Here is a 27,945-nt window from a genome sequence, read left to right on the forward strand (position 1 = left end):
TAAAACCACATTTAATGTATTATGTTATCACTTGTTATACAACTTACAATGAGCTGCCCTGGAAACTACTTTAGGGCCCCAACCCTCATTGCAAGCAATTCCCCCCATCAAATTAACTTCTAAAAAAATAAACAAATAAATTTAATATATTAAAAAAATTGAAGGGGGTGAGGGGGACCTAGTCCCCCACCCCCGCAACACTACTTAATAGATATATAATTGTGATTTTTTTATATTTTAACAAGAGTTTTAGTGGAAGATGAGTTATTGTATATGCTATAATGTATCATTGTACCTTATGGATTGCACCTTTTCTCATAAGCATATAAAAAATGTAACTTGATTCCTTCTATGTCATGTATAGGTTATAGTCTACTTCATTGATGTGTGTTCGTTATATTATGGCTAATTAAAGGATTAGGAATATTTAATTTGGGTTTTAAAATTAACTTAGGATATATCATGTGATTATGTATAGTTGATCTTAGTAGTTTAGTTAATGTAGTCAATGATAACTATGTCTTGAAACCTTTAAAATAGTTAATTGAATTTATGTATGCTAGTCTCATGTCTTATCATGTGTCAACATTGTCATTTATACTTATATTTGTACTTGCTTTCACATTTGTAATGTATAATGTATGTTAACCATTTAGAAATAAAAATGTTGCATTAACTTAGCGTAAACATAGGTTAATTTCTCATGGTTTGCAGGGTGGGGCATTACAGAAGCTCATCAACCCACTGTAATACCATGTTATGGTAAATAAAAGTTATATTAAATAGAGGAGACCAAAGCTTCTTATCTATTTACAAAGATGTTTCTAAAAGAAATAATCATGAACTAAAGATGACATAAGAAACTACCTAAGACAACTAAGATGACCATTGAAGAAATATTTCATTATTTTAATGTGTATCACTTAAAGTGTTCCCACAAATATGTTGACAGTTTTTCTTATACCCAACACTACAACTGAGCTCATCGCAGCTCCATAGGACATATTCAATTCCAAGCTTTCTTTAAGTTCCAACATTGAAACTCATCAATGTGCAACTATTTGTTGCATTGGATGAGGTGTCACCACATACAAAAAAGAATTGGATAAGGCTACCTAGCTTGTCAAGAATATTTAATAATTTAACAATCATTTCATGCAATCTTGCAGATAACTAGTAATAGCACAAGTAATAACATAGTCATCATTGTGATTCATCCACTTGTTCGGTTGTAACAATGTCTACATGGCAAGTGGCGACAATATGAGGGTTAGGGTTTTAGAAGGCACTGATGGAGGCAAGGGAAACAGAGAGGATGCAAAAGCAGATGGTGTTACTGCAGGCAGCTATTTGTTTTGGATTCCTGTTGGTTTGGAGTTGCAATGCATGCCTTTTTGCCCTTGGCCGCCGGTCCCTTTTCTAGGAGTGCTACTCTTGTTCCAGGTCGCCCATGCTCCTTCGTGCTCTGAATGCTTAGCAAACCTTTTGTCGGGTTCATCTACGGATATTTTTGGTGCGACAATTGAGAGGGGGTTTGTTGCCATCCGGCGTTTGTGGTGTTGGGAGGTTCTCTACCTCTTTGTGTCCATCTTGCTCTTTGATAGGTGTCAAAGGCTGTTGAAGGCCTCTGTTCTATGCAACTGGAGTGGGTCCAATGTTATGGTGGGGTTTTACCCCACAGTGTTCTTAGGGCTTTTTCAACTGATGGTTCCTGTGTTGAGTCTTTCTACATAGGCCTTATTCTTTTTGACCCTGTTTTTCCTTGCGATGTTTATCTAGTTTTCTTCTGATCTTGGTTGGAGCCTTCCTGGTGTCACTTCCCTTTTGGTGGCTTTAATCCCTTTGGAGAGGGGATCTCACTCTTTTGCCCTGTTGTTCCCCGTCTTTTTATGGCAACTTCCTATAGAGATAGAATGTCCTGTTGAGGTGGAGGTTAAGCTTCTTTTTGTGGCTTAGTGTTGGTCTAATGAGGAGGGAAGCACGTTATGGTGGTCTGTCATTTCTTTGGGCCTCTCTGTGACAAGTTGGATATGTTCAAGATTGTTTGCTTCTTTGGCCCCTCTCCCCACTTTCCCTATTGAGGTGGATCTCTCCTTTTTGGAGATCAGGTCGAGTGCCATTATTATTTAGGGTTCTTGTTGGTGGCTTCTTGTTGGCGCTAGGTGCGATTTCAAACTGGTTGGGTTGGAGACAACTTTTTAGAAGGATGTTTCAAATTTTCAAGGACCCTTCCTAGCAGCTATAGGTTTTCATTTTAGGGGGAAGGCAGGTGTTGGGTTATCTCTTTCCCTGGAAGAAGTTAAAATCCTATTATGACATATGTTCTGAGGAATTTCAATGGTTTGGCTCAATGGCTCAAATTGTCATGTATGTCTTGTTTTATGGTTTGGGGAGAGCCTTAAAACCCTTAGTTATCTAAAGAGTCTGATCTTGGGTTTCGCCAATCTTAGTGTTGGTTCTCATTGGGCAGCAAGTTCCTTTTCTATCATTCCTTCTTTTGGCTGCAGCTGATTGTATCTAGGGCTACTAGGCTATGTTTGGTTTTATATGTGGTAGTAATTCATGGGGTTGGGATTCAAGATCCCCAGTAAAATCTTTTTGTAACGGGTTTTGGGTCCCCTCAAAACCTATTTTTACCCTAGTTGAAAACATAGTTGTGTACCTCATTAGTTTCAAGCGGGTGACAAAGTATGGCTACACAATGAAAAAGAACAGCTTCAAGGCCCAAATAGAAAACTTAGGCCTTTTTAATATGGTCCAAAAACCATTCCAAGGTGGTTAATAATGCATTCGAGCTAAATTTTCCATCTCTCGTGTTGTAACATAGGATTACTTCAACTATACCTTCTACTACTATTGGGCACATCATATGTTGTTGAATAATTTCAAATCACAAAACTAAATCTTGATATCACCACTCTTGTAGTAACAGACTAGATCATTAACGTCAAGGAGACTAAGAGTGCACAAATGCCACTCAATCCAAGACAATTCTCGTATCAGGGTAGGAATTCACCAGGTACAAAAGTCATAAAAAAAAATCCTCCATCTAATGCAGAAACTAGGAGCAATAGGGCATATCATTGAGGTGAAGGGTCTAAAAAAATGCCATATCACCCAAGTGGCAGTTTTGGACAGCATTCTAATTATTTTCAAAAAAAAAATTTTAAATATGTTCTACATTTTTGTATTTTACATTCTGAGGCTCTTTAGAGCAAAATTTGGCAATGTGATAGTTGGACCTGCTTGTGCTACGGTCAAACATAGATTGATTGGGTCATTAGCTAATATTTTCAATGCATACACCATCTTTGAATTTTGAGAAATGGGCATCTTAAATACAGCTATGTAAAAGATGTTGAGAGATATCAATATTGAGGTGCCTAATTTACAAATTGTTGCATAGCTTAGAGATTGATATCTCTTGCTGTTTCTTACAGATATATTTAAGAAATTCATAAGCTAGCTTATAGCTGATTAAATTATAAATTATTAATACATATTATTATATCATCAATATTATAATATCTTAGTATTATTAATCAATATGTAATTACATAATACTACTTATTATATAGATTACATTTTACAATTATAATATAATATTCACACGCGACTGAAGTACTTCTCGTTTAAATTCTATTCACAACATTATTAAAGAGATATAATTTAAACATCTAAATAACCCATACGTATAATACGTAATATTTTCTATTTTCCATTTCAACTTCCAACAAGTAAATGGGTCACTACCAAGTGTAGTGACTATTTATTTCTTGTTGAATATCCAAATTTATTATTTTTAATAAGTTCTCAATTTCTTGGACAAAGAACCTCTATGCTAGCTACATTTTAAGCGTACATTGAGGAATAGAGAAAGAAAATACATCAATGTCCATGAATGATCAAGAATAGGTCAATGGAATTGGAATGTGAAAATATTACAAAAGAAAAGTACTAGGGCAAAAAGGGGCCTAGATATAAAGGTAGCAAAATAAAGCAAAGAAAACAATGAAAAAGAGAGGTGAATAAATCTAAAACAATAACTTTGAACTAAGTACAAGTTAAAATGGCAATGTAAAATGATATCGGACGATAGAAGGTTATATATTGAAGTATCTTACCTCCTATCCTTTGACATCCTTTTAACATTGCCATGTTATATTATCATTTATCCTTGTACTAGCAGCAATCTAATGCATATTTTGTAATGCTGATTGAGACTGTGTAAAAAGGATTGAACACTTATAGGAATCCTAGAGCAGTTGTTCGTGATTCTCCTCCTACTAGGTGGGTAGAGAGGACGACCTCCAAAATCGCATGACGGTTTCGGCAGCACGCTGACAAGAGGAAATCCCCTTCTCATCTTGTCAACTGCTGGAATGGTAATGGCTCTTTATGGTCATTATCTAGTCTTTTTTACGATGCGATGGGGTCCATTGATATTTTGGCCGTTAATGAGACTCACGAGAGTCCCATGCGCTCACTTCCTGGATACCGTGGGTACCAGTGGTTGTCAGTTTGTAGGGATGAGGTCAGTACTTCTAGTGGGGTCCGCAAATCAGGTGGAGTTGCTTGTTTGATCAAAGATAATATTTTCAGGCTTACTTTAGTGGTACACTCTAATGCTTATGCCAAATTCATGTGGGCTACATTGGGTGTCGTTGTCACCGACAGAGAGACATCTTTCTTGCGGTTTGTTATTTTCCACTAACCTCTTCTCCATATGTTATTAATGATGCTGAGGATGGTGACCCTTTTGGTGACCTTTAGGAGTGTATCTCACAGTTCACTGCCTTGGGTGATATCATTATTCTCAAGGACTTCAATGCATGCACCAGGAACCTCCAACCTCCTATACATGACCATGGCTCTGATTTGATCTGCACTTCTGAGATTGATCCGACCAGTATGGGACTACAGCGCACCTCTGATGATGTTTTTGGACCTCTTTCTTGTTATGGTCATCATCTCCTCCAAGTTTGTGAGTCTTCTGGTTTGTTGATTCTGAATGGGTTATCCTTCTTCCCAGGCTTCGATCTCTTTACCTGCTCGCCTCACTATGGTGGTGCAAGTGTTGTGGATTATATCATCACCTCTTCTTCTTTCATTCCCTCCATTCACCATTTCACCATTTCTCGCCTCCCCTTCATTGACCATGCCCTTCTTAGTATTGTTATCCACTTTTCCTCTCATTTGTCACCTTCCTTGCAGCCCTCCCCCATCCAGTCAACCCTTGTCTGCACTCCTGCTCGTTTTTGCTATTCCAAGGGTGATGGTGAGCTCTTTTCCTACCATCTTAGGAGATTCCTAACACCAGCTAGTTTTAATGATTCGTAGGCGGCCTCTACCATGTTTGGTTTACTTGCTTCTGCCATTCGTGAGTCTGCCCTCCTCTCTGTTCCTCACCGCTCCCTTCCTTCTCTTAGGTCTAAGCGTCAAAATACATGTCTTATGAATAAATGGTTTGATGACGATTGTAAAGCTTTTCATCGGTCTATTCGCCCTACTTTTGAGTCTCACTCCCCTGTCTTCGCCCACTTGCGTTTATCTTATCTCCGCTTTCTTTGTCACAAGAAGCGTTCTTTTGCTTCTTGTCAATGCAAATCCCTTTGCTCCATGCTTATCCAGAATCCCCAGAGTTTCTGGCGTACCCTTTTCCCTTGTTCCCCCCCCCCCCCCCGTCCTCCATCCTCGACTCCCACTCTTTGACTTCCCACACCATTTCGCTGTATGAAATTCCGGATCAGCCTTCTCTTCACTCCATTCCACCTCCTTACCGTCATTTGTTCACTTCCTCTAGTATCCTTGAGGCCATTAGATCCATGAGATGCAGTAGAGCTGCGGATGAGGATGGTTTCCAAGTAGAACTTTTCAAACTTGGTGCTTTTGTCCTTAGTTCATATCTTTCTACACTCTTCAATAGAGTGGTTTGCACTGGGTTTCCTGAGACCTAGTCGTGGCATGTGATTTGTCCTATTCATAAGTCTGGGCCTGCTTCGGACCCCAGTAGCTATAGACTATAATGATGGGACATACGTTTGCCAAACTTTATACCACTGCTCTAAATACCATGTTATCTAGAGAGTTGGACAGGAAAGATTGTAGGGCTAAAGGACAGGCTGGTTTTCGTGCTGATTATCAAACTACGGATCACATCTTCACGATGAGGGCTATTATTGAGGAGGCTAGGCATCGCTCTGAGAAAGTCTACTATTGTTTTGTAGATTTTCGTAAGGCTTTTGATTTTGTTCCTAAGATGGCCTTATTTTAGAGACTTAGTGAGATTGGGATCTCAGATATGTTATTGATTGCTATTATGAGACTGTATGAGAAGGTGACTGGTAGACTCAGGACTCCGGAGGGTTTTTCTGATCCGATTCAAAGCACTATTAGAGTGAAGTAGGGCTGTCCTCTTTCTCCTACTGTAGTGCCTGCCCCTAGTTTATATTTTATTATTATTGCCGAACTCTTTTAGGCCAATTTTATGCCTGATGATTAGTAGCATTATCTTTCAGATTATTAGATATTGTTTCATATTCAGTTCATTTTATGATGAGACTACTTGGTACTATTTATTTCATGTATGCATGATGATGATTATTGTAGTGATTTCAGCTATTGATGATGATTAGTTAGATAGATTATTATACTTTTTTTATTATGGATACTTACTCCATACTGCATGTGTATGGTGTGCATGTATATTTTCTTTATGTATGACGTTTCTAATGTGGTTAAGGAAGGGAGTCGTAGTCACCTGCTAGTTGGGATCTACACGATGCACCACTTCTTGCCATTACCTATTTAGTTTAGTATATATGTGTTTGTACATGCGTGGATTTTATGCAGATTGTAGGTATCGGGTATCGACTTCCTTGAATTGTCAGGATGAGCGTACCCTATCGCATTATCTCAATGGTAAGAGAGGGGAGATAAATTATTGAGTCAAATCCTAACTTTTAAACCCATTTGTCCTAGAAAATTAGGACAAGTATCTGAGATGATTACCTTCCAAATGTGTTGTGTGATGAAAATTCGTGATTATAACCCTTTAGTTTGATCTTGTATGTGGTATTTTATGATGGGCTTTTGTATTTCGTCCTATAGGCCTTTGGTGATTTTTTTATTAATTAAGTCAAATTAAAAAATTAAATTAATGATTTAATTTAATGGAAAATTATTATGGTATTTTTAATATTTAATTATAATTAATTAATTAAAAAATTAATTAAATAAAAAGAATTAAATTTAAAGATAAAATTATAGTTTAATTTAAGAGCGTAATAATATTTATTTAATTTAATAATAATATATTTAGGAGTTCATTTTTAAATAAATGCTAAATAATATTATTACTTTAGTTAATATTTATTTTATCAATTAACACTTCGAAAATAAATTAAAGAATGAAAAAGATATTATTTTATTAAAGAGTTTTAAAATTGCATTAAATATGCATGAGATTAAAATATAAATTAATTAATTAAAAGAGAAGGCAAGTGAATTTAAAATTGCATAAAGTGTGCAAGAAGTTTCGAAAAAGATAATAGGGAGTTAAAAAGTTGTGATAAAAGAGTTTTCTCGAGTGATCGCATAATTAGTGCCCCGAATTTAGGAGAGAATTCCTTATCAACAATTGAGGGTCCATTTTTTAGGGACAGGAAATTTTGGAGAAGGAATTTTCAAAGAGAAGGTTTTGAGAGAAGAAATTTCTCTCACAATTTTTTGGGTCTTTGCAATCTTAGCATCAGAACCAGGTAGATTCTTGTGTTTTGATTCATCCAATTAATTACGTTATTTAAATATTCCTATCTTCTTCGTGACTATGAATTATTTATCTAAGTTTCTTTGTGATGAATCATTCAATATTGTAATTTGGAATTACTGGTATGCATGTGGGTTTCTTCTGTATACGTGAAAGATTAAAATATCATTAGAACCCTCTTTCAATAGATTTAAAATTGAAAATTAATATTTTAATCAAGAATGGTTTGAAATGGAAATTTTTAGATTGAAAATTCGAATGGTTGGTCATATTTTCCCTATCATGTTAAATTTGCATTGTTTATAATATATATATATAATGTTTTGGGTGGGGGCTTGTTTTGTTGTTAAACAATTTTTATTAAATAATAAAAAAGAAAATAATAGTTTGGAGGAGGCGGGACCACCAAACCCCCACTCCCCCTTTTTACCTTTTATTCCCCCCACATCGAAGCAATGTACCATTGACGTAGTAGTACCCTGTTGCGACAGCAGGTTATGCTGGCCGCACGGCAACAGGCCTTGGAAGGTGGGTTGTGCAGGCCTTAACCGCGATTTGCATATGTGATTTTTTTAAATAAATGTTAATTTTAATTTATTATTTATTATTTATTATTAAGTTTATTAATAATTTTTATTAATTTAAATTATTATTTATCAATAATTTTGAGAATAATTTTTAGTAATATTTAAATAAATTTTATTAAGTTAATGGAAATAATTTAATGAAATTTTAAAATTTATTTTATTATTAATATTAATAATATTGATTATAATAAAATTGTAATTATTTTATTTGAAAATCAATAATTATTATTTTAATAATTTAAATAAATAATTACCCTTAAATTAATTTGGAATAATCGACTTATTATTGAATAAGGGTAATTGTGCATTTTATTCAAAAATATCAGAAATGGGTTAAAACTATAAGGGTAAACTGTGTATCTCACTTACTTGAAACATATATTGAAACAAATACTTAAACCTTACTATTAACTCAACTATGTATTTTCAAATCAAACAAAACTATGAAACTACTCTGTTATCCATATGTTGTCCATGTTTTGGGTTTGAGTTGACTAGAGTGTTGACAAGTTTTAGGACGTCTACTAGAGGCTTTGGGAGTTCTGTGTTTGTGATATTATGATGAATTGATCTTGATCTTTTAAACTCAACCATGGTAATGTGATTGGCATGCTTTATGATGAGTTTGGTTATATTGTTGGTTATTGCTTTCAGTGTCCTTGTAGGATAACGAGATGGATGTTATGACATATATGACTTAACCTTTTTGAATCTTCGATCAGTATTTTTGGAATGTTTTCTAGTTGTTGGTAAAGAACTAATGGGTTATTATGAATTAGCTTTTGATGCTTTCCAGTCACTTGTATAGGACTAAGGTGGTATACTATGATTCTTTGATTTGTGATTTTATGAGCTTAGGGTAGGTTATCTATATGTAATGTTGGGAAGTGGCTTGCAGTGGGGCCCAAAGTGGCTTCCAGGGTAACCCATTATAAGTTGTTTAATAGATGAAACACTATAGTAAATGGGAAAAAAATGAGCCTAATAAGAGTCTTTGTATGTTCTCGCCCATGCCTCGAGTGCTAGTATAGACTAGGATGGGAGTAGAGAGAATGCTTGGTTGTGACCATGCATTGTGAGTATGCCTTGTCAGTACGAAAGGATACTAGTGCCTCATAGAGTCACTAGGGGGCCGAGGTCGAGTTAGACTGCCAGGGTAACTCTAGCATTGATTCGTGCAATGACACTTGCTCGCTTACATAGTAGATTTCCTATGTGTCTGTGTTTTCCTTTGGGTCTGGATGTCAATTTATCTTGGAACCTTTGAGTTAGATTACTTTTAGGATTTCCTTGACTTAGATATTACTTTTGATTTTTGGATTGATATCTTGTTTGGGAATTGAGACTATCTCCTTAGTGCGGTGGGAGTGGACCTTTTTGGGTTACCACAAGGTCGGGTGGTAGTGCATTTTACTCTTACCATTGAGATCCGTCTGTTGTTGTCATTGCTGGAGTTTCTTGTCTGCTTTTCCTTTCATTCTATCTTTGTGTATTATGATGGATGGTTATATCTTTATGATGGATGATTTCACTTATTGTATTGTACTTTGTTTCATGGATCCGAAAGGGATGATGTAACCTATTTTATAAATGTATGTTCTTTCAGCCTTTCATACCCTGTGACATGTACAGTGGATGATCGTGCATTCCGAATTTTATTGCCAAGTGGCATTCAGAACAAATGTATATTATTTAAATGGACTTTGACTTGTAATTATTCTTTCATGTGGATGTGGTATTTATTAGACATAGTATTATTTAAATTTAAATGTGATTCAACGTCTTCGGATCCTTAAGGAATGTAATCTGTTATGTTTGCTTATGTATGATTGGATGTTATTGCTTCCATTATTTTATGATTGATGTGTATGTTATTCTTTTTTTTTTTTAAATGTTTGGCAAACTTAGTAAGACTTTAGGTTAATTCTTTTGGATCCCTTGGCGGGGTGTGACACCTACTCTATTCGGATTGTATATTGACGAGCTTGAGGGTTTTCTTGTGAACTCCTCACAATCTGGTGACTAGTGTTATTTGCATCAGGTTTTGATCTCCATTTTCCTTTTTGTTGATGATGTGCTTCTCCTGGCCTCTTCTCCTGATAGCTTACAGAGACTTCTTAATGGTCTGGCCTCTTTTTGTGATCAGCGTCAGCTTGTGGTCAATCTAGCTAAGACTCGTGTTATGATCTTTAACTACTTAAAGACCTTTCATCTTCATTTCTTTTTCTAGGGACAGAAGGTTGAGGTCACTTCTTCATACATGTATCTTGGAGTTAAATTTTCGGGACCCCACTTCAGTTTGAGACCGGCTATTCAATCCGAAATCAATAAAGGAATTGGGTCTCTGGCCATGATTGAGAGACATTGCTTCAAACATCATTTTTCAAGACATTTCGTCCAAGTTGTCCCTCTTAAGACTCCTTGGTTAGACCGACCGTTCTTTATGGCTCAGTGGTTTGGGGGACTTCTCTTCTTGCTTCGAATTGGGCTTCTATTGAGCATGTTCAGACATTGTTTTTATGGCACATCATTAGATGTCATAGACTCACCCCCCACAGTATTCTCCTAGCCGAGTTTGGTGCTCATCCTTTTAGACTTGCGGCCATTTTTTACTTGATCTGCTTTCTTCATCGGCTTTGTGGTTTCATGGATTCTGATGTCGACCATCATAGATACTCTCATCTGGCATATTGTTCTTTGGTTTGGATTACAAGATCCGATACTAGCACTAGATCTCACTATTGGTATGCCCTGGCCACCTCTTTGTTGGGTTCGATCGAGATTGATATTGATCGTCTTCCTCCATACCAGTTCTCATTGGATGCTCCTACTCATCTCCTCCCCTCTCGGCAAGTGTTGAATGAGTATGTAAGACAGGATATTTACAAGCAGTATATTATCACTACTTGGTGTAATCCTCCTGGTGGATTACACCCTAAGATGGCATTTTATGCAAAGCATTTTCTTGAGATTCAGAATGGTATTATTGTGCGTCCTGGTTATCTCTATCGACGTTGGTGTCACGCCCTTTGATTCTCCTTGGTCTCCTTCAAAGTTGGTTCTCATCATCTTCGGGTTCGGACTGATCACCATTTGGACAGAGAAGATCGGGTTTGTAGATTGTGTACTTTGGCTGAGGTTGAGACTGAGACCCATTTCTTATTTTGTTGCCCTATCTACTATGAGATTAGAGGGAGATATTATTGTCTTTTCAAAGATTGTTTCTCTCTCTTCAGCTATGATGATCAGCAGTGTCTTGCACTTTATCTTTGGGAGGCCACCCAGCTTCGTGAGCATACCCTTCAGTCAACCACATCTCAGAACCACACCTCAAACCAGCTCATCACCGCCTTTTTCTCCCCCTTGTCTCAGTCACGGATCGTGAAAAGGACTTCCAACATTACTCTTTCTAGATCGGTCAGACATTGCACCAGTCTTTCCAAACAATGGCACTCCTCCAACGGATCTCCACAACGATCTATCACTTTGTATCGTCCATGGTTATATCCTTCTGTGACTGACTACTTTGTGCCCAAGAAGGATTCTTAGTCCTTACCTGGTGTTTCTTGCTCCTATTTCTTGTTTTGTTGTTTCTTTTCTGTCACCGTTTAGTGATCCTACTGTTGCCAGCTCTTCTGTTTGTATGCTCAGTCCCATAAACCTTTTTGCTTTTTTGTTGGACATTAATATTATTATCTTATCTTATCTTATATTAGTGTAGATTGTGTAACAGGGATCAAAGACTTATATTAGTGCAGATTGTGAAGGGACACTCACCATCCAAGGTGTTATTCCAGTTTTCTGTCCAATATTGTTGTTAATATTCGAGGTACTTAAATGTGAACATTATATAAGCTTTCGCATTGCCTAATTTCCACTGTCAAGAGTATTATTTATGTCAGCTACAATATATCTACTTATAAGCAATCCAAATACAGCTGGTAATCTATGCAGAGTTATTTGATCTGAATATTAAAATTGAACTATGTTGTAGCTATTTTCAATACCAAAAGAAGTTTGCATTAGTAATATTCAAGAAGTTTACATTAGGCAAGATGGCATATTTCACAATAATAGCATGTTTTTGTTTTTTAGTTGACAATATGCACCCAACTGTTGTGGGTGTCCCCACATGGTCTAGGGACGTTTTGCCTATTTCCAGCAATTTTTCGTGTAGGGGGATGTTCCCATAATGTCCTGCCATTCCCAAAACATCACAAGGATGGAGACACTAGCTTCCAGGGCTAGGGATGTGTCCTCATGTATCCCTAGCAATATATCTCAAGGGTGAGTTTATCTAATTGATCTTCCCCCCTCTTAGCATGAATAACCTATATCCAAAGGGCACTTAAAGCCAACAACGTTTGTGATGAACTGAAGGTAGCAATCAATTTGGCAGTTTTAGGTTCCCCGCATAGCCTCATATGCCTGAAAGTTGTGACCTAAAAGAAAAAGTGGTGAGGACTGCTAGAGAGCCCTTGATGTCAAAAGCAGGTAAAATCATGACCCTTTTAATGAGAGCTAAAGTGGCAAGGAATCCTTCTAGTAATAGATCACAAGGTATTAATCCTCCCCACTATTTGCATGAATCAACAACATCAAAGGGTTGCTTGATGCCACCAACATTTGTGCTTGCCTGAAAGAAGGAACAAATCAGTCTAGTAACTTTGGGCCGCCACATAGGGTCCTATGCCTGAAAGTGGAGACCTCATAAAGAAAAATGGCCATCTCTGATCAAGCAGGTGGAAGAAAGTGGATAGAGAACCATTACAGTCTCTATACAAACAATGGTAGCTCCCACAGATTTCATAGTAGATAGCTGTAGATGCCAAAAAATAAAATGCTCCCCAGCCTCCACCTCTTGGAGAGAAATAAGGTAGGAGACACTTTCACTTTGTAGAGTACAACTTGTCAGTCTCAATTCTTATAGGATTTGCCCACTTTATATAAGCTCTTAGCTGAAAAAAGAATCTACTTTGTTCAGCTATTCAGAAATTGTCAATTTTGTTCTATTTAAATTTGTTTGCTTGCCTCTTACAATACTCCTCAACAGTGTTGTCCCCTGAATTACCAGCTTAAATCAGTTAATGTATGTGTTCTGACTATGCTTCAGATAATACTTTAATTTTTCGTCTATTGGCTGGGAACTTCGGATAATACCTGACTCCCATAAAAGGGGTATTTGTCAGCTACTGTCCAAATGACTACATCCTGTTGGAAGCCTTCCTACTATGTTGCTCATGTTCACTTGCTTGGGTAGCTCTTTGATGCATTCTCCCTGATTACATTTTGGTCTACATTTGGATATTTTATGTGTATGTGCAATTTTATACAGATGGTGTTGTAAGTGTTACTTGTAAGTTATGTTCATCTTCTATTTATTTTTCTAATTTGCTTGAGAAAACTCATTTTCTATGCTCCAAGGTACATGAGAGTCGGGCTGAGACCATAGAGCAGAAATGTTCATGTGAACTATCTTACTATAGATGTAAACCATGCACATGCACATGAATAGTGTCAGTACATAATGTTGCAAATTGGTCTGTAGTGAAAAATAATCGAGACAATGCAGAGGTGTAAAATCCTTGGTTGGAAAAGCAGACTGCATCTGTTATAGCATGGAGGCAAATTGAAATGCTACTTTTCTCCTGGGTACCAAAATGGATAGATTTAGTATATCAAAGTTAATGTCAAAGTTTCTAATATAATAAATTTTATCTGGACTTTAAAATAAATGCATGTGTGTGTGTGTGTGTGTTCTAGAATGACACATAAATATTAACGTAATGAAACAAGTGGCATTCTTTAAAGAATTTAGCCAGATTAACTACAATTGTATATAAATAATTCTAAATATCTTTTACAATAGGTTCAATGGTTATTCAAATTGGATCTCTTAAGTGACCACTCTCACCCTAGAAATATCTTGGTGGTCTTTACCTTCATAGCTTTGGCACATTATAAGAGAAATAGTTCTAATTTAGAACACATGTAAAACATGCTCAATAAAAAAAACTGCCCAACACAGAGCCATGGCTAGGCCAATCCTAGATAGACTTTATAACAAGCTGGACATACTCTGTATGCCATTTCTCCAATGTCCATAGCCTACCAAACCACCTTCCTCGTGTGAAATCCATGCCATTTCCCTGTTTCCAAACCATCAAAGCTTTTCACAAAGGTTGTTTCTGTTTTATAGATACAATTATTCCTCCCTTTGAAAAGGGTTTTTACAAATATCATCATTATTTCTCCCTTTTAACTAAAGATTTGCAATAACCTTATTTTTTTAATCTGCTTTTATTCTTAAGGGTTATGTCATGGAAAAATAATTTTCTTTTCAGATCAAAGAAAAAGTCCCATAACACAAATTGTGTTAATGATAGTTCTAGTTAACAGGAGGGGGTAACCCCACTCTACTTTTCTCTAGATGATGTAGGTATAACTGGAGAAAGTACGATAAAATTGAAGATAATAAAGGAATACCCCATTTGTCTCAGGAATGTGAAGAGACGTTGAACAAATGTCTGTATCTAACATGATGATGTTGTGAACATACAACAAAATGGTTACTAAATGATCCCAGATAATCCTTTCCCTGTTGTGTTTAGCTGGGAAGGGAGTTGGGGGGGCAGAGTGCTTCCATTTGATCCTAGTATGTAAAACTTAAAACCAAAGGTAAACTAAAGTGAAAGCTTTTTACGTAGCCATGCACTGCACAAGGGTCACATCTACTTTTGTAAGGGAAAATCAAGGGCACGTCTCTCGTCTTTGGGGCACACCATGGTTGCCCCTTGGTGAGCAGAAGAATCCTATCCATAGCCACTGTTCTGTAGTTGACACATGTTTTGGAAAAGGAATTGCTTGTATGCTAACTTTTCCAAAGTCCTAAAGACAAATAAGATTCAAGACTGCAAAGACTAAAACATACAGTGATAGCCAGTTAACTTCTGACAGGTTTCTAGAAATGGGAGAATATAAGGAGAAGCTTTTGGAACAGCTTAACAGTCAGACCAAATTCTAAGAAACAAGAAGTGACTGGAGAAACAGGGACAGCATAGGATGTAGAAACACGTCAAGGATGACACAGGGTATGATAATCCTTGGAAGTTGAAACAAAAGTAGCAAATAGAATTTTAAAATATTCAAATAGCAAACTCCCTAAATGAATATGCACATTGGAAACATAAGATTAGAAAATTGTTTGTAAAGTGGCAACTATCGATTTCCAAAAAAGTTTAATTACTCATTAGCATCAGTTTTGTAATTAATAATTTTTTTTTTCATTTGTAGGACTGTTTTTTCCCTGTCAGTCCCTAGGCAGAGGAATGCCCATATATCTCTAGAGAGGGCAGCCACATTTTACAATGCCTCAACTATCACCTGCAAAATGGGGACACAACATAAGTTGTACCCCTATATCTATTTCCAAGCATGTAGGGAACATATCCTGGGCCCCAAGAATGCTTCTCATGTAAAGCTAACTATAATGATTGACAGCTATTAAATATCCCATAAATGTCAAATGTAACTCAGGATGCCGAATACTAAAAAGTTAATGGTGGAAATAGTCAAAATCAGAACAGAAATTACTTTTCTCACCAGTCATCATTTGAACCTGTTGGTGTAGAGTATAATGCACCAGCATCTTTCCATTCATTGATTAATTGTTTATTGCTAGGTCGATTTGCAGGTGCATCTCTTGTACGCTTATGGTGCATGATGATCAGTGGCCATTTCTTGGATGGGCTTCTTTCCCTTATGCGGTTGACAACAGCATTCAACTACAACAATTGCAACCATATTGATAAATATCACATGCTAAGGTCTTGGTAATAAACTGTTACTTTTTCAAAAACACATTTACTCCCTTGCTGTTATTTCTAACCCCCATAAAGCTCTTTGAATCAAATGAAAAGCCAAAGTTCCTAAATGTGGAATATCTACTTGCCTGTGAGAAAAATGAACTAGGAATAGGGTTTTCAGGATACAGGCCCACATTTGCACCATCAACAATAGCCTCGTATGGTCCATGATTGTCTAACCATTCCTACATAGATAAGAATGACATAGCTTATTGGTTAGAACTCATTAAATGGGTAATTTTTTGACATTACCAGTTAAGATGTACCATTTCCAAGGCATTAGCTACTTGATCAAGTATGCTAGCATCATTTTCTGAATACATAGTTATCATCTGCAATCTATCTGGAAAAGGCAAAGGTAAAAAAGATCAAGTAATAAATTCATCTTCTTTCCCTTGAATGACCAAAGCTCATCAATGACACAGCAAAGTACAACCTTTAAACATGAGAATATCATGAGATTGTCTAAAAGAGGTCAGTATAACACAACAATACTTGGAATAGGAGGAGGATAAGAGGAGATGGCAATGGCGCAGCAATACCTTACGTTATTGACATTCTGATTTAAATATTAAATAGTTTATATAGGTTTTTTAGAACCGAAAGAATATTTATTGACTAACCACATGCTGCACTTACGGACGTTGAGACTAGAGATTTTTCGCTTTGTCTACTGTTGTTTGTCTATTCCTGGAATTGAACTCCCACAGACAGCCGGATGCCCCTGACAATGTAGTCACTAGGACCATAGTTGGAAAACTCGGAGTCAGCAAAAACTCGCGAAGCCCTGAAAACAATTTGGGAAAAATTTGGCCAATTTTTGAAAAAACTTGGGAACTTAAAAAGACAGTTAAATTTAATTAGATATGCATTTTTTTTTGCAAAATTAAATGAGAAGATGCATCCAATGAGTTACTCAATGTAATAATGACAACACAACAAAAACAAGCTGAGTTTATATATATATATACACATAGAAATGTAAAGTGGGTACAAAATCACATTCTCGTGCAGAATGTTGACGGCTTGATGGCTGAAAGCAAAATAGTAAGCAGTTTCTATGAAACTAGAAGTAAACACATCGTCACAATTGCATCTTCCTCTTCCCAGCACTACTAGCAAATAAGGGAGAGGAACTAGAGAGTCTGGTCCTAGAAGTAGAACCCTGCGTTGGGTTTGACTGCCTCCTCACTCCGTATCTCTTCTGATGTGTGTGGCTTGCTCTACATCTTGGATGTAGCTCCTACTGGCACTAGAAATAACTCCTTGTCTAACTCCTCATCGTCCTTCTCCTCAATGTTGTCCAATGTGAAATCCAATCCACCCCCCTCCTCCTCTATAGCCTACCTCTCCAAATCAATGATGTCGTCCTCTATAAGTGATGGAGGTTGCTCCTATGTTGTCCAATCACTGTAAGGATCTATATAGTCCAAATCAATTGGACTAGTTGGTGCTTCATGTGCCTTTCTTATGCGCAACTAAAGATTATATTGCACATTAACAAGGTCATTGAGGAGTTTTCAGGCTAACTTTTTTCTCTTTATTGTGTGGATGGACTCAAATAAGCTTCAAAGTTTGCTTGCAATGGGATGAGTTACAAAGCCGGCATAAGACTCTAAGATAAAATTTCTTTAGATGTGGGGTATTTCTACCCCAACTTTGCCACCAAGCATCTGCAAAATAAAATGTTGAGAAGCTAGAAAGAAAAGAGCAAAGTGAAAATATAATTTATCAAATGGCAACCGCAAAATTGCAAATGTATTACCTAAGATTTGAATGCCTCTTGCTCTCTTTGTCAACTTTGATGAGAATAATTTACCCTTTGATTCTACATTGATTTGTTGTTCCATCATAACAAGGTCTCTCTCTGCAACATCAAGTATCATCTTCTGAATGCATACAGAGAGTCCTTCCATGAGCTCTCCATTAGGATCTAAAAAAGAATTATCAAACCTGAAATGGGGGTTGAGGAAGTACCCTGCTAAATGAATGGGTTGGTGGAGCTCATTGTTCCATCTCCTATCAATAATTTCCCAAATGGGATCATATTTGAGTCTATCCTCTTTGTAGTATTTTTTTATAGACTCTTTGGCCCTATCCATGGCCTCATAAAGATAACTTATTGGGGTTTGATCCCCATCTACCAAGCGCAAAACTCTAACCATGGGCTCGAACATCTATAATTGAAATTTGAAAATACAAATTAGTTTACAAAAAGATTAATTGTTAATGTTAGCAAGTTGCAAATTAATAATGAGAGACTCAAATCAAGAATAACTAAAAATTAGAGTTTTGAAGTTACCTTCACAATCTCATAACACGAAAATATTGTTAAAGACATGCCATAACCTCTCTTTCAGCCTTCTTTGAAAAAGATGAGTCAAGCCATGGTTGACTTATAAACATTTGTTTCAAAGAAGCCAATGTACCAATAATGTTTTGCAATGTCAAGAGAATCATTGCAAACCCTGTGACAGTAGGTCTCACCAAATCTCTCCCATGAGTGTGTGCTCTCTCATCAAATATAGAACCCAAGGGTCATTGTAGATATACTTTGTGATCCACCTTGCATCTTCCACAATTGGAGTCACCCAATCAAGTTTTCCTATGTCTTCCAAAATAAGATCAAGGACATGTGCTACACAAGGTGCTCAAAAAAGAGTAGGGTGCCTCTTTTGGACAATTCTACTTGACATATTCGTAAAAATAATCAATAATCGGTTTCCATAATTTAACTCAAAACTAAATTAAATATAAATCATTAATATTTAATCATATGCAACAAAATGTTACCTACTGCCACATATTTAGTCGCATTATTTGTGATCATTTGCACTACATTCTCTACTCGCACCTCCATGACAACATTTTCCAACATTAATGCCAATGTGTGTGCATTTTTATGGAGGCATCAACCTATTTCCAAAACAACACATTGTCCTCACAAGTAACCAAAAAATTAATAATGGTTTGGTTTTTTCCATTTGTCCACCCATTAGAAAGAATGGTGCAGCCAAATTTACTCCACTTTATTTTTTGGTCCTTCACCACTGCTCTTGCCCTACTAACTGCATTTACGAGCAACCAACAAAAACAAAGTGAAATTAAGTCTTAGTACATGTTGCACAATTTTGATTTAATAATCAAGAAAAAATAATTTAAATTTAAAAATGAAATCAAGTGGTTACTAACCTCCTACCCAAATCCTTGCAAGAAGGATCATTGTACCATTTTCCTATAACTGTCATTGTTGTCACCAAAGTTAGCCAATAGGGACTCTCAACCATACGCAATGGGAGACTATTGGAATACCAAAACTCAACACATCCAACATTTATTTTCTCATGTGCCTCCTTGTTCCATCCACTGGCCTCGAATGATGGTTGTGCTCCAGGTGAGTTCTTGGGCACAAAATAATTTTCTATCATTGATGCTGACTTTGATGAAGAATCAGACACTCAGCTAGAGGAAGCATAAGTGATAAAAGAGGAAGCACTCAACTAGAGGAAGCATAAGTGATAAATGAGGAAGCACTATGTATGCAAATGGGTGGACCATGAAGAGAGCCCGCTATGTTCTCAAGTGTTGCTTCTTCTTTAATGTTAATTGGAGCACCTTGAGTTTCAGCTATGGTTGCCCTCATAGCTAATCTTTCCCTCTCCCTTTGCAATTTTTTCTTTTCCCCAACTGTAAGTAGGTCATTAATAAATATTTTTATCTCTTTTGTAGTTTTGTCACATGGATTTGTATCATGTTTCCTAATGTCTGCGAGGTGAGGCGGTTTATGCCTCCATAAATTTTCTCACATTTTATGCAAATCACTTTCCCAGGTTCATCCGGTTGTTCATAGGCATACCATCATGCCTTATCTCTAGGATTTTTAAGCCAGATACCTATATATTCAGAATGAAATGGTATCAGTGCCCACTCTTATGCCTTACTAAATTAATCGTTAACTGTTAACTGCTGCCCTACAAAGAGAAATAAAAAACACAAAATAAATATTTTAGTTAAAAAATAAACAATGTTTACTATGTAAATTAGTTTTAATATTTTTAGACATCATTCAAAGTTTTAAAAAAACTAAACAAACTACTAGAGTTTGATATTTTCTATAAAAAAAATAGGCATTCTTCAAAAACATGGTGAAAGATTCAATAAAACTTGCTAAAAATAGAGTTGAATCTTGGTCGAATGATTCAAAACCATTTCGAATTACTTAGGAATGATTTTAAATTGATTTAGATGCAACAAAAAATGAATACAATATTTTAAAAAAACATGATAACAAACTCAGCAAACCTACTTGGGAATGTGAATTTTCTTGAAAAACATTTGAAATCCACCTTAAATCCACTTGAATCCGCCTTCAATACTTTGCAATCAGCTAGCAAGGGCTTGGAAACCTCCTTTCCTCCTCCACTCAAAAAACAAAACACTGCAAATACCAAACAACGAACAAAAAATGCCATTTTTTGCATTTTAAGGTAGGCACGCAAACACGGGTGAGTTGTTTTTAACAACTTGCAGGTTCTTCATAAAAACTCGCCAATTACTCAATGAATTTTTCCAAAAACTTGGCAAATTTTCGCTGCGATTTTTTGGCTGAAAAACTTGTCCAATTGACTTACTTGGCAAAAACTCGCGACTGGCCGATTAATCAGCGATTAGTCCAACTATCATTAGGACTGAGGTAATACCCCTTCACTGCCATATATAGTTTTATTATTTTTCGTAATCCAAGTGAAGTGGTTATTTTTGTTAGTCATAAGGCACTTGGCCAGCTGGGAAACCTATTCTAAGGAAAAGGAAGAAAGGCCAAAACCATTAGGCATGAATCCCTTTTCTCTATCCTTGTTTGGAATGAAATGAGTCATTAAAAAGTCCTATGAGTCCCAAAGAAGAAAGTCAATAGGCAAATATGGGGTATTGTCCTAGCCTCCTAGGAAATTTTGGTTATAACTCGTTGTATATTGCAGATGAATGCAAGATCTAGTATTTTGAGATCTTCTGTTTAGTTCCTGCAACGGATATTTTTATAGCAGTCTCATCACATTTTTCCTATTAGCAAAGATGCAAGCAAAGAGCATTTCACAGACAAATTCTTTATTGCATTATTCCTAGATCTTGAGTAGGATTACGTTCATGCCAAGGCATCAAAATCAGGTAACTCATTTATGTTTGGTATTCTTGTGTTTTATCATTTATGGTACGGGAACAAATGGTGGATTTTTTACAATAGGTGCAGAATTTGGCCATACGGCAAACTTCAAGAGATGAAAAAGGCCAAGATGACTTGTGGCATGCCTTAGACATAAAGTTTGCTAGGGGTCTACATTTCAATTTGTAATCAAGATCTTGATCATTTTCATTATACAAAATCTTTATCCTTTGGAAACAACACTGCTAAAGAAATATTTAATTAAAATGTATCAAGAAGTATCAATAAGAATATCAATGAAAAATACATAGAAGAAAATATCTCTCAGAAGTTTTTCTTCCATTGCAAAATAGTGTAGAACCTGATAGAAAATGCAAAGAGCTATCTACCAAATACTTTTTAGGTCTCTCTCTCTCTCTCTCTCTCTCTCTCTCTCTCTCTCACGCACACACACACACACATTCCCAAAATGCAATAGTAGAGACATGGATAGATGAGAATCTTGGTGTTGGATCATGTCCAGCATATCCCCTAGGGATTTTGACATAGTATAACAGCCTTCTGTGAAATCCTTAACTGGGATGGTAGCTTTCTTGAATAGATGCATATTTTGGGGGAAATGGCCAACTCAATTCTCTACAAGCGGCATCATAGTGAGGTTGCAGGTTCAAATTCCCCTGGGTGATGCTGAGGGGGAGATTGTTGGAACATGTCTAGCATAAACCCTCAGGATTTTGACATAGTCTAACAGCCTCCAATGAGATCCTTGATTGAGATGGTAGCAATTTCCTAAATAGATGCATCTTTCGGGAGAAGCAGCCAGCTCAACTTCCTACACCTTGTTTACCCAATTTCAGAAAATTAAATTCAACAGTTCCAAGCATTTGAATTGGCTATGGTATATAAGTCAAAGGGAATATGTGATGAAAGAGCATCCTGCTTGGCCGTGCCAAAATGGGAGCATCAAAACAGGGTATGAACATCTTTCGAATGGTAATACTCTGAACCGATGCAAGAAAAGAAACAGTTGTGGAATTGATGAAAGGCAGATACAAAAAATTAAGACATGATATGCAGGGCAAGGCATGTGTAGTGAAAGCAGAAAAGAAGAATAACAATCCGCAGAAGGTTGAAATGCAATAAAGTGGGAAGGCATCAGTTATTGGTGAGTTATGTTTAGTTACTTGCATCAGTTATTGGCTACAATAAAGTGGGAAGCCATCGCCTGGAATAAAGTGGGAAGGCATCAGTTATTTGGTGAGTTATGTTTTGTTACTTGCAAGTCATAATTATAATATGCAAAAAGTGTAGGCCTCTTAACACAAGCATGTGATTCGAGGGTTAGTTCTAACCCATGGTATGTTGTGAACCCAGGCTAATTTTCATCCCGCTTAGTCTATAAATCAATCCTAGTTGCAAGTAATAAGGATCTTTGGCTGCATGATCCAAACCAGTCCAATGGTGATCAAGAGTTGTCCAAGGGTGTTCCTCGAAAAGTCTGATCCAGAGCAGTTTGGGGGTGATCCAAAAGAGCAGTCCGAAGGTGATGCAGAGCAGTTCAGGAGCGATCCAGAGCAATCCAGATTTGGCATAACAAACAGAGATGGGCAAAGCGAAAAATCTAATTATTTGGTATTTTCTATGTTTTACTAATTGGCACTTTCAGAGAACTTTGGGGTTGGAAGTGTTGTCAGTCACTTAAATCAATAGCCGAAGGCATAGTTTTACAATACTGAAATTAGATCTCTTCTATACCTTTCTAACAATGTAAGCAGTTTCGAATTCTGGGCACCAAATCGAAAGTTATGACTCCACCAAGTTGGGGTATCCAGTTTCGTAGTTTTCTGGAATTTTGTAATTTTGTAGTTTGTTTTTTTTCTCCAAGAAACTCTTCACTTTGAATTGGTTGGAATCCTGAGTGTTGGGATTCTAGATATATGTATAGAACTCATTTTGAGTAAGTTACTGGGGGCTTTTGATGCATACAACTCTTGTTACGAGTTTTGCTAATGCCCATTTTGCTCAATATACTTGCAGTTTCCACATACCTATTTATTGCAACTGAATTCACCATTGAATTAAGATGACTGCAGGCAGAGAATGAAGAGATAGCAGAAGCCAAACAGCCCAGTTGAAGCAAGAGTTTGTAGATTTGGATTTGGCAAAGGAAGGAATGAAGGTTGTATTGAAATTTGCAGGTGGATTTTGTGTTACAGTTTCTTTTGAAGGTGGTTTTGATGTTGAATTAAAAATTGAAGGTGTTTTGTGAAGCCTGCGGAGAGTCGCAGACAGTTATGCCAGTTCTCTTTCAAATTTAAAGCTTATGTGAGGTTGCTGTGATGGATCAGTTTTACATCAGTTTGTGACAATTTTATCAGCCTCTATGGCTGTCGTATCAATGTAATTTCAGCTTTCTTTGTTGACATATCAATTCAAGTGGTTTGGTCTGAGTAATTTCCATTGAAGTTTGCAGGTTTTTTACAATTATTTGAAGCATTTCTGTATTGCAATGTATGTCTAAGAGAGGTTGCTGATTTATATAAGTATGGTAATGTGGTGTTGTTTGAGAGCTCATTAAGGTATCTCCATCAGCGGAATTTGCAGCAATTGTTTTGTGGTATGTACAAGGAGTCCCCTACATCAAGAAGAAAACTATAATGTTTTCTTGCCTTGTGAATCTCATGGCTGTTTTAAGTTTTCAAATTCAAGTCAAGTCAACTGAATGACTTTTGCAAGGTGTGTGTGAATTTAGAGAGAGAGAGAAAGAGAGTTTCCCCTGCATTAATATGGTTAAATTCACAAAAAACTGGGACCGTTACTAGAGATGTCACTCTTTTTGAGGAGCCACGTGATCTGGAAAAAGAAGTTAACGCTAAGGCGATAACCAAAGAGAATCACAGGCCTACCTGAAATTTGGTGAAGTTGGATTCAACCTCCTTCTGAGTGGCCAGAGCCATAATGGATTTGGCAAAATATTCTGTCTCCAATGGATCAATATCAATTGTAATCAATTGCTCACCACAGCATCTACAAACACCTGTAGGGGTCATGCTGGTGTGTTCAATTTTCCATTTGCCTTTATTTAACCAGCCCTGGCCATGCCAGCCTCCCCCTCTAGATTCCACGGCCGTTCTTATTGTTTCAATGTTCCAACCAATCGTACCCACCTTTGCAGCCACTTTGCTCTTGAACCATTGCTCTATTACATTTGCAGTAGATGGAGATACCTGCAGGGACAGTTTTGATAAAAAATAGATGGTGAATCTTTCCATTAAGAAAATACGCGATGGCTGCATTACAAGATAATATTCAAGAAATAATATAGAATTCACTAAATCCTAACAAATCACGATTCCATAAACCTAACGTCTGTTTGAATCTCTTTTGGAAATTAGACTAGTTGGCTAAACCATAAACTTTAGTTCTTTGTGTTCTATATAATCCAATCACTTCATGTCTAATCGTATTCTTCTTGAATTTGCAGATGGGCTATCACTTAAGAACTAGTATAGAATTAATTAATTGAGAATAAATAAACCATAATTGTTTTGATTCAGATACCTGTCGAACGCTTGCTCTAAGCCTATGCAACAAATGATAAACCTTTTCTTCTCTGCCAGCTTCAGCACTGAGCTTCAGGAGTGCTTCTAGCTCTGGTTCCTCTGCTTCCACATTATTAGCTTTCATGTGCTCATCCACCTGATATGCTCTTTCCATCTCCATATTTTTGCAGAAAGCAAATAACACGGGACTATATGAACGGAGCCTTGGAGTTATACCATAAGATTGCATTTGTTTCACAATATCAAAAGCCAAATCTCCGTCACCCTTTCCTAGGGCCAGTCTTGCCAAGGAAGTAAATGCGGCCTCATTTAAAGGGATTTTCTCTGAACACATTTTTTCATAGATTTGAAAGCCCCTATGGAGGGCCAATCCCTTGATTTCCTCCGAAACCACTGCTAGTCTTTCAACAGTCTTAATTGAAGGCTGGTGATTTTGTTCAGTTGAACCTGAATTAGTGCTGTTACTTCTTTTAGTGCCACTCTTGGCAGGGCTCAAGACACCCATGGCCGCAGAAGAGCAGAGATAGAGAAGCACATTGTAATTGTGCTGGTCAAATTTCACACCAGCTGACAGAGCCTTTTCATATAACGAAATGGCTTCCAACAAATCCCCTCTTTTGGAACACATGTCCAAACCATGTCTTAACTGCCCTTGTGCAGACTTCCTCATCTCCTTCCTTAATTTGGTGGGTACATTTTTCTTCGGCATTTCAATATTCACGGAAGGGGAACGATTGTACTGTGAAGCAGAAGCTTTTTGAGCTAAAACGAAATAGTTATAATGCCATAAGAAAGAGTCTCTATACTGAAGTTTTATGCTGATATTAAATGGACTTAAGAAGCTTTTCATGGGTTTCTGTGCTATAGAACAGCAGAAATTTGTACGGAGATTGTTAGAAGGTAGGCGGCACCTGTAGAAGACAGAAGCCTTTGTCATTTGGGTTGTTTTGAAACTCATTCTCAGATCAAAATTTTCTGCCATAGACGGCTCGGCTATTGTCCGTTGCCCCCATCATAATGCTTGTCATGAAATCCAATAGATTCCCCTGCCCAATAGATTCCCCTGCATACCTTTCACATTACAATTTCCAGAGGCCCAATTGGATAATGGTCCACTAAACTACTGCATATTCCTGGTTCTCTAATCCTTTTTAGATGGGCGTGATTTCTATTGAAAGATTTTTAATGACGTTCAGCGAGTGATAATTTTAAATTATTTTTACTTGTGTGGAAGTTTGAAACTTTTATAAATTGTAGTAAGAAAATAGTTAGAATACTAAGTTATTTTTTTCTATTAAATAGTAATTTAAAAATTTTAATTTTAATTATTTGAACTTAAATGTTAAGTTATAAATTTCTTTTAGAAAGTAAATAAAAGATGCATTGTATATAATTTTTCTTAATTAGTAAAATTTATAATATATTATTTAGTTAAACAATATTGTAATAAGAATTAAAGTATTATTTAGTTAAACAATATTGTAATAAGAATTAAAGTGAGAGACAGATAATAAAATAGCAAAAATGATTGTCTTAAAATTGAATTATTCTGCGCTATTGTCAAAAGTAGAAATCATGAAACAAAATTAAACCATTCCAAAGCAAATATGGAGCTTATCAAAGATAGCAAAAAATACTCCTCCCAAATATGCTCTCGCCAAAACCCTAAAGGAATCCTCTCACATAGCAAAAGGCAGAAATCTTCTACAAGGATCCACGTTGTTAGCAATCTTCAACAAATTTGCAGTACTCTCTGAAACAAAGCCAGTAAATTGAATATTAATACCTTCAACAACATAGTCAAAGCATATGATGAAAGGAGGGCTTTAATCAAAGCAACAGGCAAATCTGGAACAATAAGGAAAACAGAAAAAGGATGGCAACTAGTAAAAAGAAAGAAGGAAGAATCAAATTGCCCCAGAAAACATTACCAAATCTGAACAAAAATGGAGAGGATGGAAACCATATCAAGAAACAAGAAAGTTTCCACCTACAAACCAGATACGCAAAAGCACAAGAGGAAAGGGTTTATAAGAAACAAGAAAAAACTATACAGGAAGAAGCCAAATCACAACCGATATTACCTCCAAAGAAGATTTCAGTTGTCAATGGTATTCCATTAGGTCAATGGCAACAAAAAACGGTGAACACAAAATCTCTGAATATTACTGCCAAGGGTCACAATGTTTATATCCCACCACACAAAAGAAGCCAAGGCTCGATAGATCTCAATCCTAGAGGAGAATCTCTGATAAAAACTAACAAATGCTCTAATTTTTTTATTATTAGTGATAGGTATATAGAAGAAAAATGGATGAATTGCTCAAAATAGGGAGTCTATGCTCACTGGGGTGGACCAAGCAAGCTTATCCTAAACCTTCAAAAAAGATTAGAGAAATATTGTCAGCAGTAGGTAAGTATCTATCCCTTCGCTAAAAACACTTTGTTCATGTTGTGTAAATCTAAGTTCACTAGAAATTTATTAATTTCTACAAGCAATTGCTATTATAAAGGATTCCTAGTTAAGTTTTTAGCTTAGGAGCCTAATTGGAATGAAGAAAAAATTAAATTTACCCCTATCTGGTTAGAATGCAAGAATTTTCCTCCAAAAATTAAACACGTTAAAACCCTAGAAAAATAGGAAATTCAATAGGTCGGTTAACTGGCATAGATTTAGATTATTACAAATCAAGTGACATCAAAATGCTGGTTAAATATGATATCATGCAAAGGGGTTCCATAATCAAAAAACTTATCACTAATAGATCAATTTAAAATTTAAAATTCACTAAATATAAGGGTGAAATCTCTAGTATCATAAATCCCAACTTGGAAATAGGATTCAATGCAACTAACATTAAAGAGACTCTTAGTTGCATAAATAGGAACAAGAAAGAGTTAAAGATATAAGTCAACAACAACCAGGAATAAGACAGAAGGAATAAAAGTGCAAATTAAGGAATCAGAGGATCTAATAGAAGAATTAAAATTAGAAAAGCAA

At 36.3% G+C, this 27,945-nt stretch overlaps 1 protein-coding gene and 1 long non-coding RNA gene across 4 annotated transcripts in view; both read right to left on the minus strand.

Annotated features, from left to right (window-relative positions):
- Positions 1-26,131, minus strand: part of LOC149550867 (proteinaceous RNase P 1, chloroplastic/mitochondrial-like) — a 58,930-nt gene extending 32,799 nt beyond the window's left edge. Inside the window, exons 1-5 of one of the 3 annotated variants that reach the window (XM_089786452.1) lie at positions 25,856-26,130; positions 24,943-25,683; positions 24,288-24,608; positions 16,307-16,405; positions 15,958-16,139 (exon numbers count right to left, since the gene is read on the minus strand). In XM_089786452.1, coding sequence (XP_089642578.1) covers positions 15,958-16,139; positions 16,307-16,405; positions 24,288-24,608; positions 24,943-25,653 — 1,313 coding nt within the window. In that variant the 5' untranslated portion in view covers positions 25,654-25,683; positions 25,856-26,130. Of the gene's footprint in view, positions 1-15,957; positions 16,140-16,306; positions 16,406-24,287; positions 24,609-24,942 lie in introns of all 3 variants that reach the window. The other 2 variants (XM_089786451.1, XM_089786450.1) reach the window with 2 other exon arrangements.
- On the minus strand, positions 17,988-20,179 carry LOC149550868 (uncharacterized). The gene is made up of 5 exons (XR_016352631.1): positions 19,413-20,179; positions 19,014-19,288; positions 18,523-18,905; positions 18,198-18,397; positions 17,988-18,109 (listed from the first exon to the last, which is right to left on the minus strand). It is a non-coding gene; the product is annotated as an uncharacterized LOC149550868 (long non-coding RNA).
- Positions 26,132-27,945: the final 1,814 nt, after the last annotated feature.

This window comes from Cupressus sempervirens, chromosome 6, assembly GCF_028749045.1.
Source record: "Cupressus sempervirens isolate cs-2001-9-10 chromosome 6, ASM2874904v1, whole genome shotgun sequence".
Taxonomy (NCBI): Eukaryota; Viridiplantae; Streptophyta; class Pinopsida; order Cupressales; family Cupressaceae; genus Cupressus; species Cupressus sempervirens.